The sequence below is a fragment of the Pyxicephalus adspersus genome, chromosome 7, assembly GCF_032062135.1.
Source record: "Pyxicephalus adspersus chromosome 7, UCB_Pads_2.0, whole genome shotgun sequence".
Lineage (NCBI taxonomy): Eukaryota > Metazoa > Chordata > Amphibia > Anura > Pyxicephalidae > Pyxicephalus > Pyxicephalus adspersus.
In genome coordinates, this window is record NC_092864.1 from 69,083,959 (window position 1) to 69,096,593 (window position 12,635).

A 12,635-nucleotide genomic window follows, 5' to 3' on the forward strand; every position below is an offset into this window, starting at 1 on the left:
TAGTCTTCAACAAAATAGTTAAAGCTGACATAAAACAAAATTTTGACCTTACATAAAAGGGTAGACAACCCTTTTATGTATAGTAAAAATGACCTTCTTTTTTGGGGGGAGGGGGTTTATCCTCCCTGGTGGTATCAATACTCAATATTTTTAAATGTAAAAGCGGTACATTTAAAAATATTAAGCCTGCCAGCCACATGCTCGCGAGCAGATGCCCGGCCGGCCTCTGCTTCCCCTTGCCTTGCGTCCCCAAAGTTCACAAGCCAAGGTTCACCACAGATGCCAGGCCAGCATCGCCAGGGGAAGAAGATTCGGGGCATCGCTGGAGGATGCCATGGCCACGGCTGGAGGATGCCATGGGCACCGCTGGAGGACGCTGCTGGCACCGCTTACCAGGTAAGTTTTTAAACTCCTTGGCAATTCCACCCACCGAGTGTGGCTCGGTATTACTACTTTTGGAATGGAGAATTACCCCGAGCCACACTGGGGAATACCGCCAGCGAGGTTAAAACCCTTTCTGTCATGATCACCTGTCATGGATCCTGAGAGGCTTCTAGTTGCTCTTTCTTCAATGGGATAAAAAAAAATGGCAATCTCTTGCATGCGCAGTGAGGTCGGCCATTTTTTTTCCTATCCATGTCACCTGAACCTACAGTGTGAGATCGGGTGACCTAAGAAAATGGGTAAAGACGACGGCAGCGCTTCCTCCGCTCCAGGGCGAAGGAGGTGTAACCTGTGTAACCTGGCAATGCCCGACCGGCATCTGGGTGAATGTTGGGGACACAAGGCCAGGGGAAGCAGATGCCGGCCGGGCATCTGCCCGCGAGCTTGTGGCTGGGGGGCTTGATATTTTTAAATGTACCGCTTTTACAGGGGGGAGTCCTAATACTTTCTGAAGCCACTGTATTTGTCTAAATTTACAGTTTCGGTACTTTTACTTTATAATTCAATTTACCTGTTATGATTAAATTAAACAACAGACTAAACACAATAATATATATAGAAATTACACTTACACTGTTTACACTGTAGCCAAGATCTCCATAAAGCAGGATTGGTAATATTCGGTTGTGTGTGGAAAAGTGGAAGCGTTCAGGGAACTCCTCTTTCCTATATACGTTTAAATGAGGATGTGCACCTTTAAGTTTTTGATACACTTCTTCTTCCCGACCTTCATTTGGTAAAATCATCCCGAAACCACCATAATCCAATATGTCAAATTTCACAAGGTCCTTAAAGCTAATGTACTTGGACAGTAAAATCTCTTCTTCTACATTAGGTACTTTTTTAACTGTTGTCATGCCATGGTCAGATGTAATGATAACATTTAATTTATTTTTTAAGTTGCTGTTCTCAATTGCATTTAAAAGATAGCCAAGAGTTCGATCTATTTGTTTTATTATTGTTTTCCGCTGCTCAGTTTCTGGACCCCATAAGTGGCCTGTTTTGTCAGGCTCCCCATAGTAGAGGGTTACAAAATCAAGACCATCATCAGTAAACCATTTCATGACTATATCTATATTGTCTCTCCATTCTTGCTCATCACTGTCAGGGTGGTCTGACAACTCTGCTAAAGCTTTATACACTGATTGTCCACTGTAGTTAGCATTTCCACCTGGATAGTGAAGAGAACCAGCCTTTACGCCCTTCAAAGACAAAAATATGAGAAAAAGATTAAACTACATGTCTAGGGTATGAGAAGCTAAAACTGCATGATGGATACTTAAGTAGCACTAATGGCACATAAAGTACTATCTACATGTTCATGTAGTTTAGTTCTATTTGAATATTGCATTGATTTCAACCTATCCTGATTTTCTTGTGTTGAATGTTCAATTTGACGTTACATTATTTAACTATTTTTTTATAATTCTATCACCCCCTAAATCGTCCTAGAAACTTTGGGACTATCAGCATGCTGGTTTGTCAGTACCTGATTTTGTGCAGTAATCCACAAAGGCAATACCCCATTATCCCACCATTCAGACATGTTTTGTGTTTTCTTAAATGAAAGCTTCTGAAGAGTATCAGTATTATGCATTAAATTATGGATGACTCCGTGATCTTCCATCCAGCGTCCTATAATGTTAAGATATAAAGGGTATAGTATTACAGTGACCAAATCAGAGATGCTAAATGGTTTTACAGAATATTGATAATTAATAAATTTTAAAGCCCAACTAAAACCCAAAATTAGACAAGCGTATTTGTATACAGCATTTCCTCTCATCCTTGATTTCAGAAGCACCTGGTCAGTCAGATATTGCTATATGACCCAACGTATGAAGAACAATAGATGCTGGTCAATATTTCCCTGTATTTCTGCAATACAATGGAAATCAAGAGGAGGGGCAGGACTGATCCTAATCTGTTACCAGGAAAATAAAAAACAGAAGAGATCTGGGCTATGCGGATTGGTGCTCATCCACAGCTAGATACTGCTACACAATAGGTTTTTGAATTCAAAGTTCAGGTCCAAGGGTAATTGTTGCAATACATGACAATTCAATGGTATCAGCTTTGCAATCCACTGATTTATCATGGCAGAAGCAGAAGAGTGTAATTTATTGTTATCGTTTATTAGCTGTAGGTAAAGCTCTCAGAAACAACTGAAAGATCTGAAGAAATTATTGGGCAGAAAATGTAATCTGATTTGTTTGAGTTCTGATTTATTCTAATTAGGAACTTTATGCGTTTATATTTATTTCATGTCATGTTTGATTTGGCAAGTTGATATTCAAACTTTTTCAAGAGATAATCAAATGGTATACAGCAGCGGTCGGCAAACTTCGCCCTTTAGACCAGAAACAGCTTAGCCGGTAGTTTGTTTGGGCCTACCGCCCTGTAGCCGATACGGCCTAATGCCAGCCGGCAACCCGGGACAAACTACCGGAGCCACCAGAGCTCCGGAGCCACATGCGGCTCTTGAGCCTCGTGTTGTGGCTCCCTTCCCTATTTACCGTGGCCGGCGTTAACACTTCCGCCGCCGGGGTAAATAGGGAACATTCACTCTCCTCCGTATGCGTTGAGGACGAGAGGGATTTCCCTTCAGATGGCGTTCTTTGTGGAGGGTGGAGCCATTAGGGCAGGACTCGGGAGAGAGTCCAGCCTAGTGTGCTCTTTCCTACCACTGAAATGGCCTAGTGACCAAAAAAGTTTGCTGATCTATACAGGGTTGTATTGTGAATGGCACATTATTCTGTATCCTTGTGTGTCTATGTCCAGGCAGTATGTTTACAATTTCCTTGTATGTAGTAGGCACATTAGGCCTGATTTATTTGAGCTCCCCAAAACTGCAGAAGATAGACTATCATGGGGTAACCTGGATGATCCAGCTAACCTGCATTTGCCTAATAATTGCAAAATATTTTTAAGAAGTCCATTCCGGGTTTGCTGTATCACCCAGGTTTTTCTCATATATATCTCATATATATAATTATATATATATATCTCATATATATATATATATATATATATATATATATATATATATAAAACATATATATACACAAATATATAGAAAGGGATATACCGTAGATATAAATATATATATTTTAAAATTTGTCCAGTATGGACATGTATCCCTTCTAAAAGGAACAGAGAATATTTTTTTATGTGTAAGAACAATCAAGTATGGTTATTATTCTGAACATTTTGCATGAGTTTATAACAGGAGAAAGATTAGCATACACAAAAAAGAAACAACCCATTGGATTGCAAACCCATTTGGGGGTTTTGAGTCCATAAATAGCAAGACTATCTAAGCAAATGGAATTTACTGTATTTTAACTTTCATAGGTTTTGGCCATAAAGAAGATCATTTTTGGTATTTAATGATACCTTATTATAATAAAAACCTTGACAGGATGGTTGCTTGTGTGGGTATCATCTGACCATTCTCAGAGCAAATTATATGTCAGACACCCCAGAGTTTGTCATTCACTTTAAACCTAGAACTGTCATTGGAAAGAAGGCTAGTAGAGTACATGAAGAGGCTGGTGCTAGCTTATCAGGGGGAACAAAAGCAATCAGAACTGATTCCTTTTTGTCCCCTAAACCCCATTTGGACAGTTCCATCTGCAGGTATACACATACATGAGGTCATCACAAGATGCTGAAAAACTACTTCAATTTCAATTACTTCAGAGGAAGAAGATATTTTTATTTTTTATTTTTTCTTTCTTTTATATTTTTATATTAACGATTTTCTTTCCTTTATATTTACCTGGTAATCCTGCCAATAACACATTTCTGTAGCTAGGGCGGCGACACTAAATTCTTCAATGTATTTATTAAATTTATGGTTGTCCTCCAGGCTTGATTTCAAACATGTCTTCCTCACTTTATCTCTGTTGGATTGGGGTGATTTGTAGTTTAAAAAACAAGATAGCACTGTTTGTACTTTGAGATAAGCTCACAGAGATCACTTCAGTTTTTGTACGATTAACAGGTATTTTCTGTAGTTGCTAAAAATGTTTTTGTCTTGAATATGGGATGCAGACATTACCATTGATTAAGCATTTATACTTGTATTTCCAGTTTTGGGCCTGTGGTATTTTACTTTTTTTTAGCCGCAATAGCCCTAAGCCAAGGCCAACACCACAGGGCCTACTGTACCCAACAATATGGTTCGATTTTTCGTTTTTTAGTAGTTGCCTAATCGTAGTAATATACAAGAGTTATGACTTACCAGTGATGGTAGTGAAATGAGATGGAGAAGTCATGGTTACAAATGGTGGGCTCACATATTTTGCTTTCACACCTATTTCAGCCAGGTAATCCAGCAGGGGAGTGTCAACATCTTGGTCATAGTTCCACCGAAATCCATCAAAGGATATGACAAGCAGCTTGTTTTGTGTTTCCTTTCCATTTCTAAAAACCGGTTTGCAAAAAATAATTGTGAAAAGAAATAAAAATAGAAAAACAAAATAATTGCATTTCATGGTAAATAGATGATGTGCAGTTATAGCTAAGATGTTCCTGCTGTCTCTGAAAAGCTCGTATGTTCGTGACTTATCAACTGCTTATCAGGCCAAAGCTCACTTAAGATAACTATATCTTCACACCCTTACAATTATTGTATCTTCATGTATTTTCACTCATGTGAAGTTTACCTAGCTAGTGGCTGGGGATAGAAAAAGATTTAAATTTCACTAACAATTCAACACTTCAAATATTCACATTACCAAATATTTCAGATTGTGGTAAACATTTTATGCATGAGGTGTGACAAGTTGTTTTTGGCCTTGCTGTTGTTACTTGAAGATTTGCACTGTGGCCACAGTAGCATGCAAATTTAGTTACCCGTATTTTGGATTGCTGCAGTTTTTTGCCCCTATCCCTCACGGTTAAGTGCTAAATGCTAAACCTAACAATGAAACTGTACTCAAAGGTGTGGGTGAAGATCGGAAGGATAGGAGAGTAAATTAAACAAGCCAAAGCTGTACAGAGCATGCCCACTATGGGAGGTAGAAACATCTGACGAGTATGAAGATTTGATAGAGTGGTTGGTTATCTTAGGCTAAACATAGACATTAGAGACTAGTCAACCGACCTTGCTTTAACCAATCACCTTCTAAAACTCCTAGGGACAGTGATCACCCGAAACAGGAATGGTCTAGTTGCACAACTGTTCCTGTTTTAGAGATTGGAGACATGAAAGGGATACAACAGTAAATGAAAGATTTCTATGCAGATTACCTCATCATAAGGCTAGGCAGCTAATGTTTCCCGAAGAATACCGTACAATTCCCATATGAATACCGTAAACTCAACTCAACGTGGTTGATATAATAATTTTTACAAAATTGTACTTTAATGAACTGTAACATGAGAATTAATAACTGTAAACAGGTTTTTTAAATGGGTAATTCTGTTTATATACCTGAATTGGATCTCTGTCTTGCAAATGGTGGCAAGGGAGTGTTCCATAGGGAGGTATTTTATGCATTTTGTTCAAAATCAGGGGTCGGCAAACTCCTGCCTTTAGGCCAGATACGGCCTAGCAGGTAGTTCGTTCGGCCTAATGCCGGCGAATCAGCCAGGGGGCGTTAAGAACTACCGGAGAAGCTGGAGCTTCTGTGCCGCCCCCTTGCACTTGCTGCCCTATATACCATGGCCTGCATTGATACTTCCGCCGCCGCGGTAAATAGGGAAAGCTCCCTGAAGGTAAATCCCTTCAGGGGGTGTTCCTTGGTGGTGGGCGGAGCCATTAGGGCGGGTCTGGCCTAATGTGGTCTCGCCCACCCCATAAATGGCCTAGTGGCTATAAAACTTGCCCGACCATTGTTCTAAATAGTAAGAGATGTGTTTTTCCAATAGATTATTTAAATCTAGTTATTAGTAAGGTACACAGATTTTTATTTACTGTGATCTCGTGGAAATTTTCATCAGGACAAGCAGCACTAAATTTTGATGTTGTAAATGTTTTTCCCTATACAAGAATTTGATTACATAATATTGAACTTACGCCATGGAATAATTCTATTATTTGTAGATAATTATATATATCTATTGGTGCTCTTTTAATAACCTGATATCAAACTCATGTTTATTATCCCTTATAAAAGTCAGATAATTTGAAGTGGAATAGAGCAGGTCCAATTCTGCAGAAGAGCTAAGTGAAACTTGTCTGCATTTTGGTGTAACGTGGTTGTCATATTTATAAAACAATGAATAGGATGTTCACCAAATATTCACGGTTAATAATTCTGTATGATTTAAATTTTTAAGAACTGAAGGGAAGAAAAACTCCACCCCTCTTTTGGCAGGTCTGCCCAATCTCCTTCCAGTTTGTCATTTCCTGTTTCCAGAAATTTCCAGAACAGGAAATGAAAACATGCTGCTGCCCATTGAATAACTTGTAAACTAACCAATATAAAAACGGGGATTTTACAATAAGACAATAGAAAAAAGAGAATGGATCCTTACACAGAAAATAGCAAAAAGCGCCATTTACCAGTAATTCGACATTCCACAAAGCTTTAAAATTGCTGTAAATCTTCCAGATTTCAAATTTGCAGTTCTGGCAAACTTTTGACCAAATTCAGCAAGGCATTTGATAGACATGGTAACAAAATAATAAAAGATTTTGGATAAGCCAGCACCTTCCCTATAATGTATGGAGGGAGGTGGTGTATAGCACACAGCAGGCCTAGTGACAGTCTATTGATAGCCGCTGTAGGGAAATGATAGGAAAAGCTTCCAAAGTACAAAGACCAAGATTAGGGTCAGTATGCAAATTGTGTTTTTTTTGAATTGCTGCGATAAGTGAAACCCCCCTCCATTATTTTCACAACTGTTTTTTTTTTATTCCAAACCTCTTTATTAGGACTCCTATCATGTGTCAGAACTGCTAGCTCTTTGGTCAATAACCTTTACAGCTTTCCTAGAGCCTTTACCACCTGTAAGAATTTTGTTTATCATTGCTTTATGTAGCTCATGACAGTGCCCAGATTTCCATGCATTTGTTTTTAACAGTAGCTAAAGTGAATTAGTTGGACTTGTTCTTTAGTTTGCAATTTCCATAGTAGTATATTATTGAAATGGAATGCATTTATGAAAAAACCATATCAATAAATGTATTATGGCATCAAAATACACACTATAACTTTTCAAAAAGTTTTTAGTGCATAGGATTGCTCAATTACATGACTTTATCAGGTTCTGTTTTACTCTTTTTACAAATAATAAAAGCTTTTTACTAAACATTTAGATTAGATTTAGATTTAACAATTAGATTTAGATTAGAGATTTACCTAATATCATTGACCACCCAAAGCTGTCTCCCTGTATTTCTAAAGGATCCAGCTATAAACAAGCCTTAAGATAAAACATCAGCTTCACCTGTTTCACCGCTGTTATTGCTGACTTTTGTTGAAATTAATATTTATTTGGCTGTCTGGCTACATTACTTTGTTACTGAGCAGGAATATATGTACAATATAAAAGATCAGGGTAAAAACAGAATGAATGAAATTTATTGGCAGAACTGGATTGGTTACCCAAAATATTACAGCCAGTGGCAGTCAGGCAATTTTGAGAAGCATTTTTACAGAATGATCTTTGTATAAGGGATCATTCATTGGGTGATGCATTATGTCCGCACTTATAACCACTGTTTTAAATAGTTGTGCCCAATACATGGCCTACTGACTCTGTATGACGCCCAACAATCTGGCACATGGCCCACCTATGAACATCGTGCAGAGCAGTGGTGAGGAGTCAAGTGCTGAAATACTTTGTAGGTTCCAGCACAAAATGACCACCAAGTAAAGGAAGGGGGAATAGATAGCACTACAACTAAGTAGCAGTACTGGGTGAAAGGAATATAATTTTGCTGAGTTTTGAATTTAAGTTGTTTTTGTGTTTTTGCTATATTTTGCAGATAATTGAGTTGTGTGGAAACTAGTTATATCCTCTTATCAGTAGGTCAATATTTGCTCCATCCTTACCTTGAAGCTTCTTACCTTGAAACATCTTGCTCAGCGAAGTTGTTAGTTAAGTTTCTTGTTACTGACTAACTACTAAGTGTCTTCCACCTGGTTGTCTGACTATATAAACTGTGATGTGAAAATAAAGATTTGAGACAGGATATAACTATATATGCTTAACTATATATGCGTGTTGTGTTAGTCACTGCTCCCAACGCGTTGAAAACCGAGGTCACGATAGAGAGGGAAATATTGGTCTGGGATCAATAGGAAATCGCCTTAACACTGGGGGTGGTTAACTGCACTGTCCATGATCATCAATATATGGGGGAGTTGTTATGATTGCCACTGAGACCAATGTGGGAGCTATGGTTTCGGACACTGACATGAATGGGATGTTATTGTGGCCACCGACAACAATATAGGAAATATGCTTGTGGCCACTGACAAGAGGGAGTTTTTATTGAGGTCACTGACACCAATTCTGGGATACTTTTTGTAGGCACTAACAGCACTGCTGGGGGTTACCATTGTGTCTACTCTCACTAATTTTGGGTGTTATTATTGCACTAACACCAACGTTGGGGTTTTGATTGTGTACATTGTTACCAATGGGAGGATTTTAATTGTGGCCACTGACATCAATGTTGAGGGACTATCACTAGTTATGACAGTAATATTAGGGGTGTCACAGTCCATTCATTTTGAATGTGCTGCCAAATTTAATGCAATGCACATCAATACATGGACATGACATTTGAAGTATACTTGTCAAACTGACCAGCACTGATTTATAGTCATGTGAAGAAACCACTACATACCATAGAAACTGTTGACTTTTTCAACATAATATTGATAACAATATTTGAACAAACATTCGGTCTCTATTCAAGCATTGCCTACGAATAAAGTTGATATACTCAACTCAAGACACAAAAAATAAAATAAATATTCCATAATCTGATCTTTATTTAACAATAAATTAACCAAAATACAGATTTGTGTGTGGAAAAAACAAGTACATCTTTACATGTATTTCCATTTTCAATCCATGCCATTAAGGTCAGGTGCTCCAGATTTGATGTCAATATTTTGGTCCTATAAAGGGGGAACGTGTTTTTTCATCATTTGATAATTAAGATCTGGTTCTCACAAGTGATTTTAACACTTGTGGTATCAACATACCAAAATCCCAAAAAACTTTGTAGAGCTCCCACAAAGAAGGTTGTGGACGTCTCTGAGTTTGGAAAGGGATTGACTGAATAGAACAGATTGAAAGACTAACATATTTTAAATCATTCATTCCATATGGAAACATTCTACTGGTTGAATAGATTTTCAAATGACTGATAATTTGTCCAAACCAGAGGTTTACTTTTGATGCAAAAAGAAGTCATCAGGGACGTCACTTTTTTGTGGGGTTTGCAGGTACCTCCTGCAACAGATGGTGTCAAAGTGCTTTCATCTACAGTTAGAAACATGGTGCCCCCAATGTACTCTGCATTCTACCTATGCCAGGAAAAAGTATTCGCTTTTGAAAAAGAACATAGGAGGTTGACCAGTTTGCCATTGAGCATGTAGTCAAATATAAGAAACTTTTCTGTTCATATAGTGACAGTCTTGTTGATATCCTCCATTTATGCATTGGTTTGATTTGGAAGCAAATTACATAGTTGACTTTTACCTTTCCATTGTGATTGTACATTGCTCCTTTTATAGCTCATAAGCAGTTTGTATCAATATGATGATACTTTGATAAATTGAAATACTTGCCAAAAACTGATAAATCTCTTTATCTGTAAATGGTGTATCTGATTGTTTAACTCTTTTACTGCCACCTTCATAAAAGTTATAGTGAAGCACAACTCATGACAAGTCAAAGATAAAATTAGTGCATTTCTACCAAACCATAATGCTCATTTCAACAACCATTACCTATATGAAATCGTGACTCTACATATTATTTTGAGATTAAAAGATTAAAGAGATTTAAGAGATTTGAGATGATAATTGAGATTCTTACTAGCTATGTGGATGTCATCTGGCAATCTATCATATACTTTAACCTCCCTAGCAGTTCATTTCTGTCTGGATTTATATGTCTAAAAGCGGTACATTGTTTTTCATGAAAATTTATTATAATAAGTATAATAAAGTTTGAAACACAAAATCATGTAAAAATTATAAATTGAATAAATTAAAAATTCAATATCTTTAAAAAAAAAATTTAATTTTTTAAAAAAAAAAATACATATTATACTCATACTAATGTATATATATACTGTAAAATAAATGTTCTTGAAAACAATGTACTGCTTTTACACATATAAATCCAATGTAGTGCATTCAATACAGTTATTTTGTATTGAATGCAATTCAAATGGATTTTGAATTTCCTGCCCCGCAGGCAACGTACACACGCACCAACGTCTCCGGGAACTCCCCGGTGACTGATTGGATGCAGAAGCGGCCGGAGGAAAAGAGAAGACGGAGATTGCTGCCATGGACGACGCGGGACGCTGGCGGATCAGGTAAGACTTTATTTACTATTACCTCCCATAGGATTACCTAGCCCGAGTGTGACTCTGGGTTACTGCTTATAGCAACTTTTTTTCTTCCCCGAATCACACTCGGGGTTACCGCTAGGGAGGTTAAATACCTATCTGCATCCAGCACACTGGAGGAGGTAAATTAAGTTGTTTGTTTACTTGTACATCACATAGACAGTTTGACAACAAACAGGAGCAAAAATTATTAATTTTATCAGTTTTGAAAGATAGTTTTGCTTTTATGTATCCAACCCTAAGCTTCAGCATACTCACTTTGTAGGTCTTTAGAAAAAGAAATGTGAATGCAACAATCACAAATATAGATAAAAAATGTATATAGGAAATCCATTGCCGATTTGCTAATTCACCCTCGTTCTCCCGTGATATTTTATCCTTTCTTGGAGAGCCTTGGTTTGGAAACTGTGGAAGGAAAAACAGACTTTTCTCTCAAGCCATGAGCCATTGGACTCTGCTGTTGGGGTTTCCAAAGATATACCTGATAATTTTCCTTTGTCCGTTTTGGTGGGTGACTCAATGTTGCCACTGGAGACCTCTAAAGAGTCAGCAATGCTAGACATTCAGGTCTTACGGGACAAATTTGGGACTCCTCAGCTATGAGATTCAACATTACCCAGAGTCTGGGAACACCCCTATGCATTGCCACTTAAGCTGCATGGGGTTCACCAAGCTGGCATGGCTTAGCTGGTAGTTCATTCCGGCCTAACGCCCCCTGGCTGATCCGGCTTAATAAACCTAAATGGCCTAGTGGCCATAAAACTTTGCCGACCCCTGAGCTAAACCATCTAATAAAAAGTTTTACAAATGGGACAAGAGCAACATGTTATCGGCCTATTTGCTGACAAAGTAATACTTACCATAATAGACCCACCCTCCTCTTTGAAAACCCTTATGGCTACAATTCATATATTGAATAAAATGTATTATTTTAAAATGAATACTTTTAAATGTATTATCCTTAATGCAGGCTCATCTCCTCAGCACTGCAAATAAAATTTAGTACTTTTATTAAAACATCCTTCCATTAAACTAGTGATATATAATATCACTTCTCTACTATATAATTTACAAGGAGAAATTAATAAAATATCAAAAACACAATTGTCATGACGAGGCAGAATAGCGGCACTTAAAATGATAATACTTCCCAAAATTCAGTATACCTTCTCTACCTTACCTATTACTTTATCAACCAGTTTCTTTTGTTCTATGCAAAATATTTTAAAATCATAAATACGGAATGGCAAAAAAACCAAAACAGAATATCAAACCTTTTCCTTATTAGATCTAAAAAAGTAGGCGGAATAGGAATACAAGTCGTTCAAGGCTACCATTTAGCAACCTTAATTAACCAATTAGACATCTGTTTGAATCTAACATATATTAAAAGGATCACTAATGTTAGGAAAAGACTATTTATCTTTATAGTCAGCGACAACATTATCACCTAAAACAGCTGTACCACCATTACCAACCATAATGGCAATGATTTATGCTCGGAAACATTTAATAAAAGTTTCATCTTCCTATTTAGATTCTACTACTCTCCCTATACCCTGATGACTTTTGAAATACTTATCCCAAACCTTAAATTCACATCCTGGCACATCTTGCAGACGTTCCCAATTTTTATTTA

The 12,635-nt window shown here is 37.4% G+C and overlaps 1 protein-coding gene across 1 annotated transcript in view; it reads right to left on the reverse strand.

Moving 5' to 3' along the window:
* The window catches only part of LOC140334608 (ectonucleotide pyrophosphatase/phosphodiesterase family member 7-like), an 11,914-nt gene extending 6,912 nt beyond the window's left edge, over positions 1-5,002 (reverse strand). Inside the window, exons 1-3 of the mRNA XM_072416856.1 lie at positions 4,691-5,002; positions 1,934-2,079; positions 1,017-1,646 (exon numbers count right to left, since the gene is read on the reverse strand). Coding sequence (XP_072272957.1) covers positions 1,017-1,646; positions 1,934-2,079; positions 4,691-4,943 — 1,029 coding nt within the window. The 5' untranslated portion in view covers positions 4,944-5,002. The remainder of the gene's footprint in view (positions 1-1,016; positions 1,647-1,933; positions 2,080-4,690) is intronic.
* Between the last annotated feature and the right edge of the window lie 7,633 nt (positions 5,003-12,635).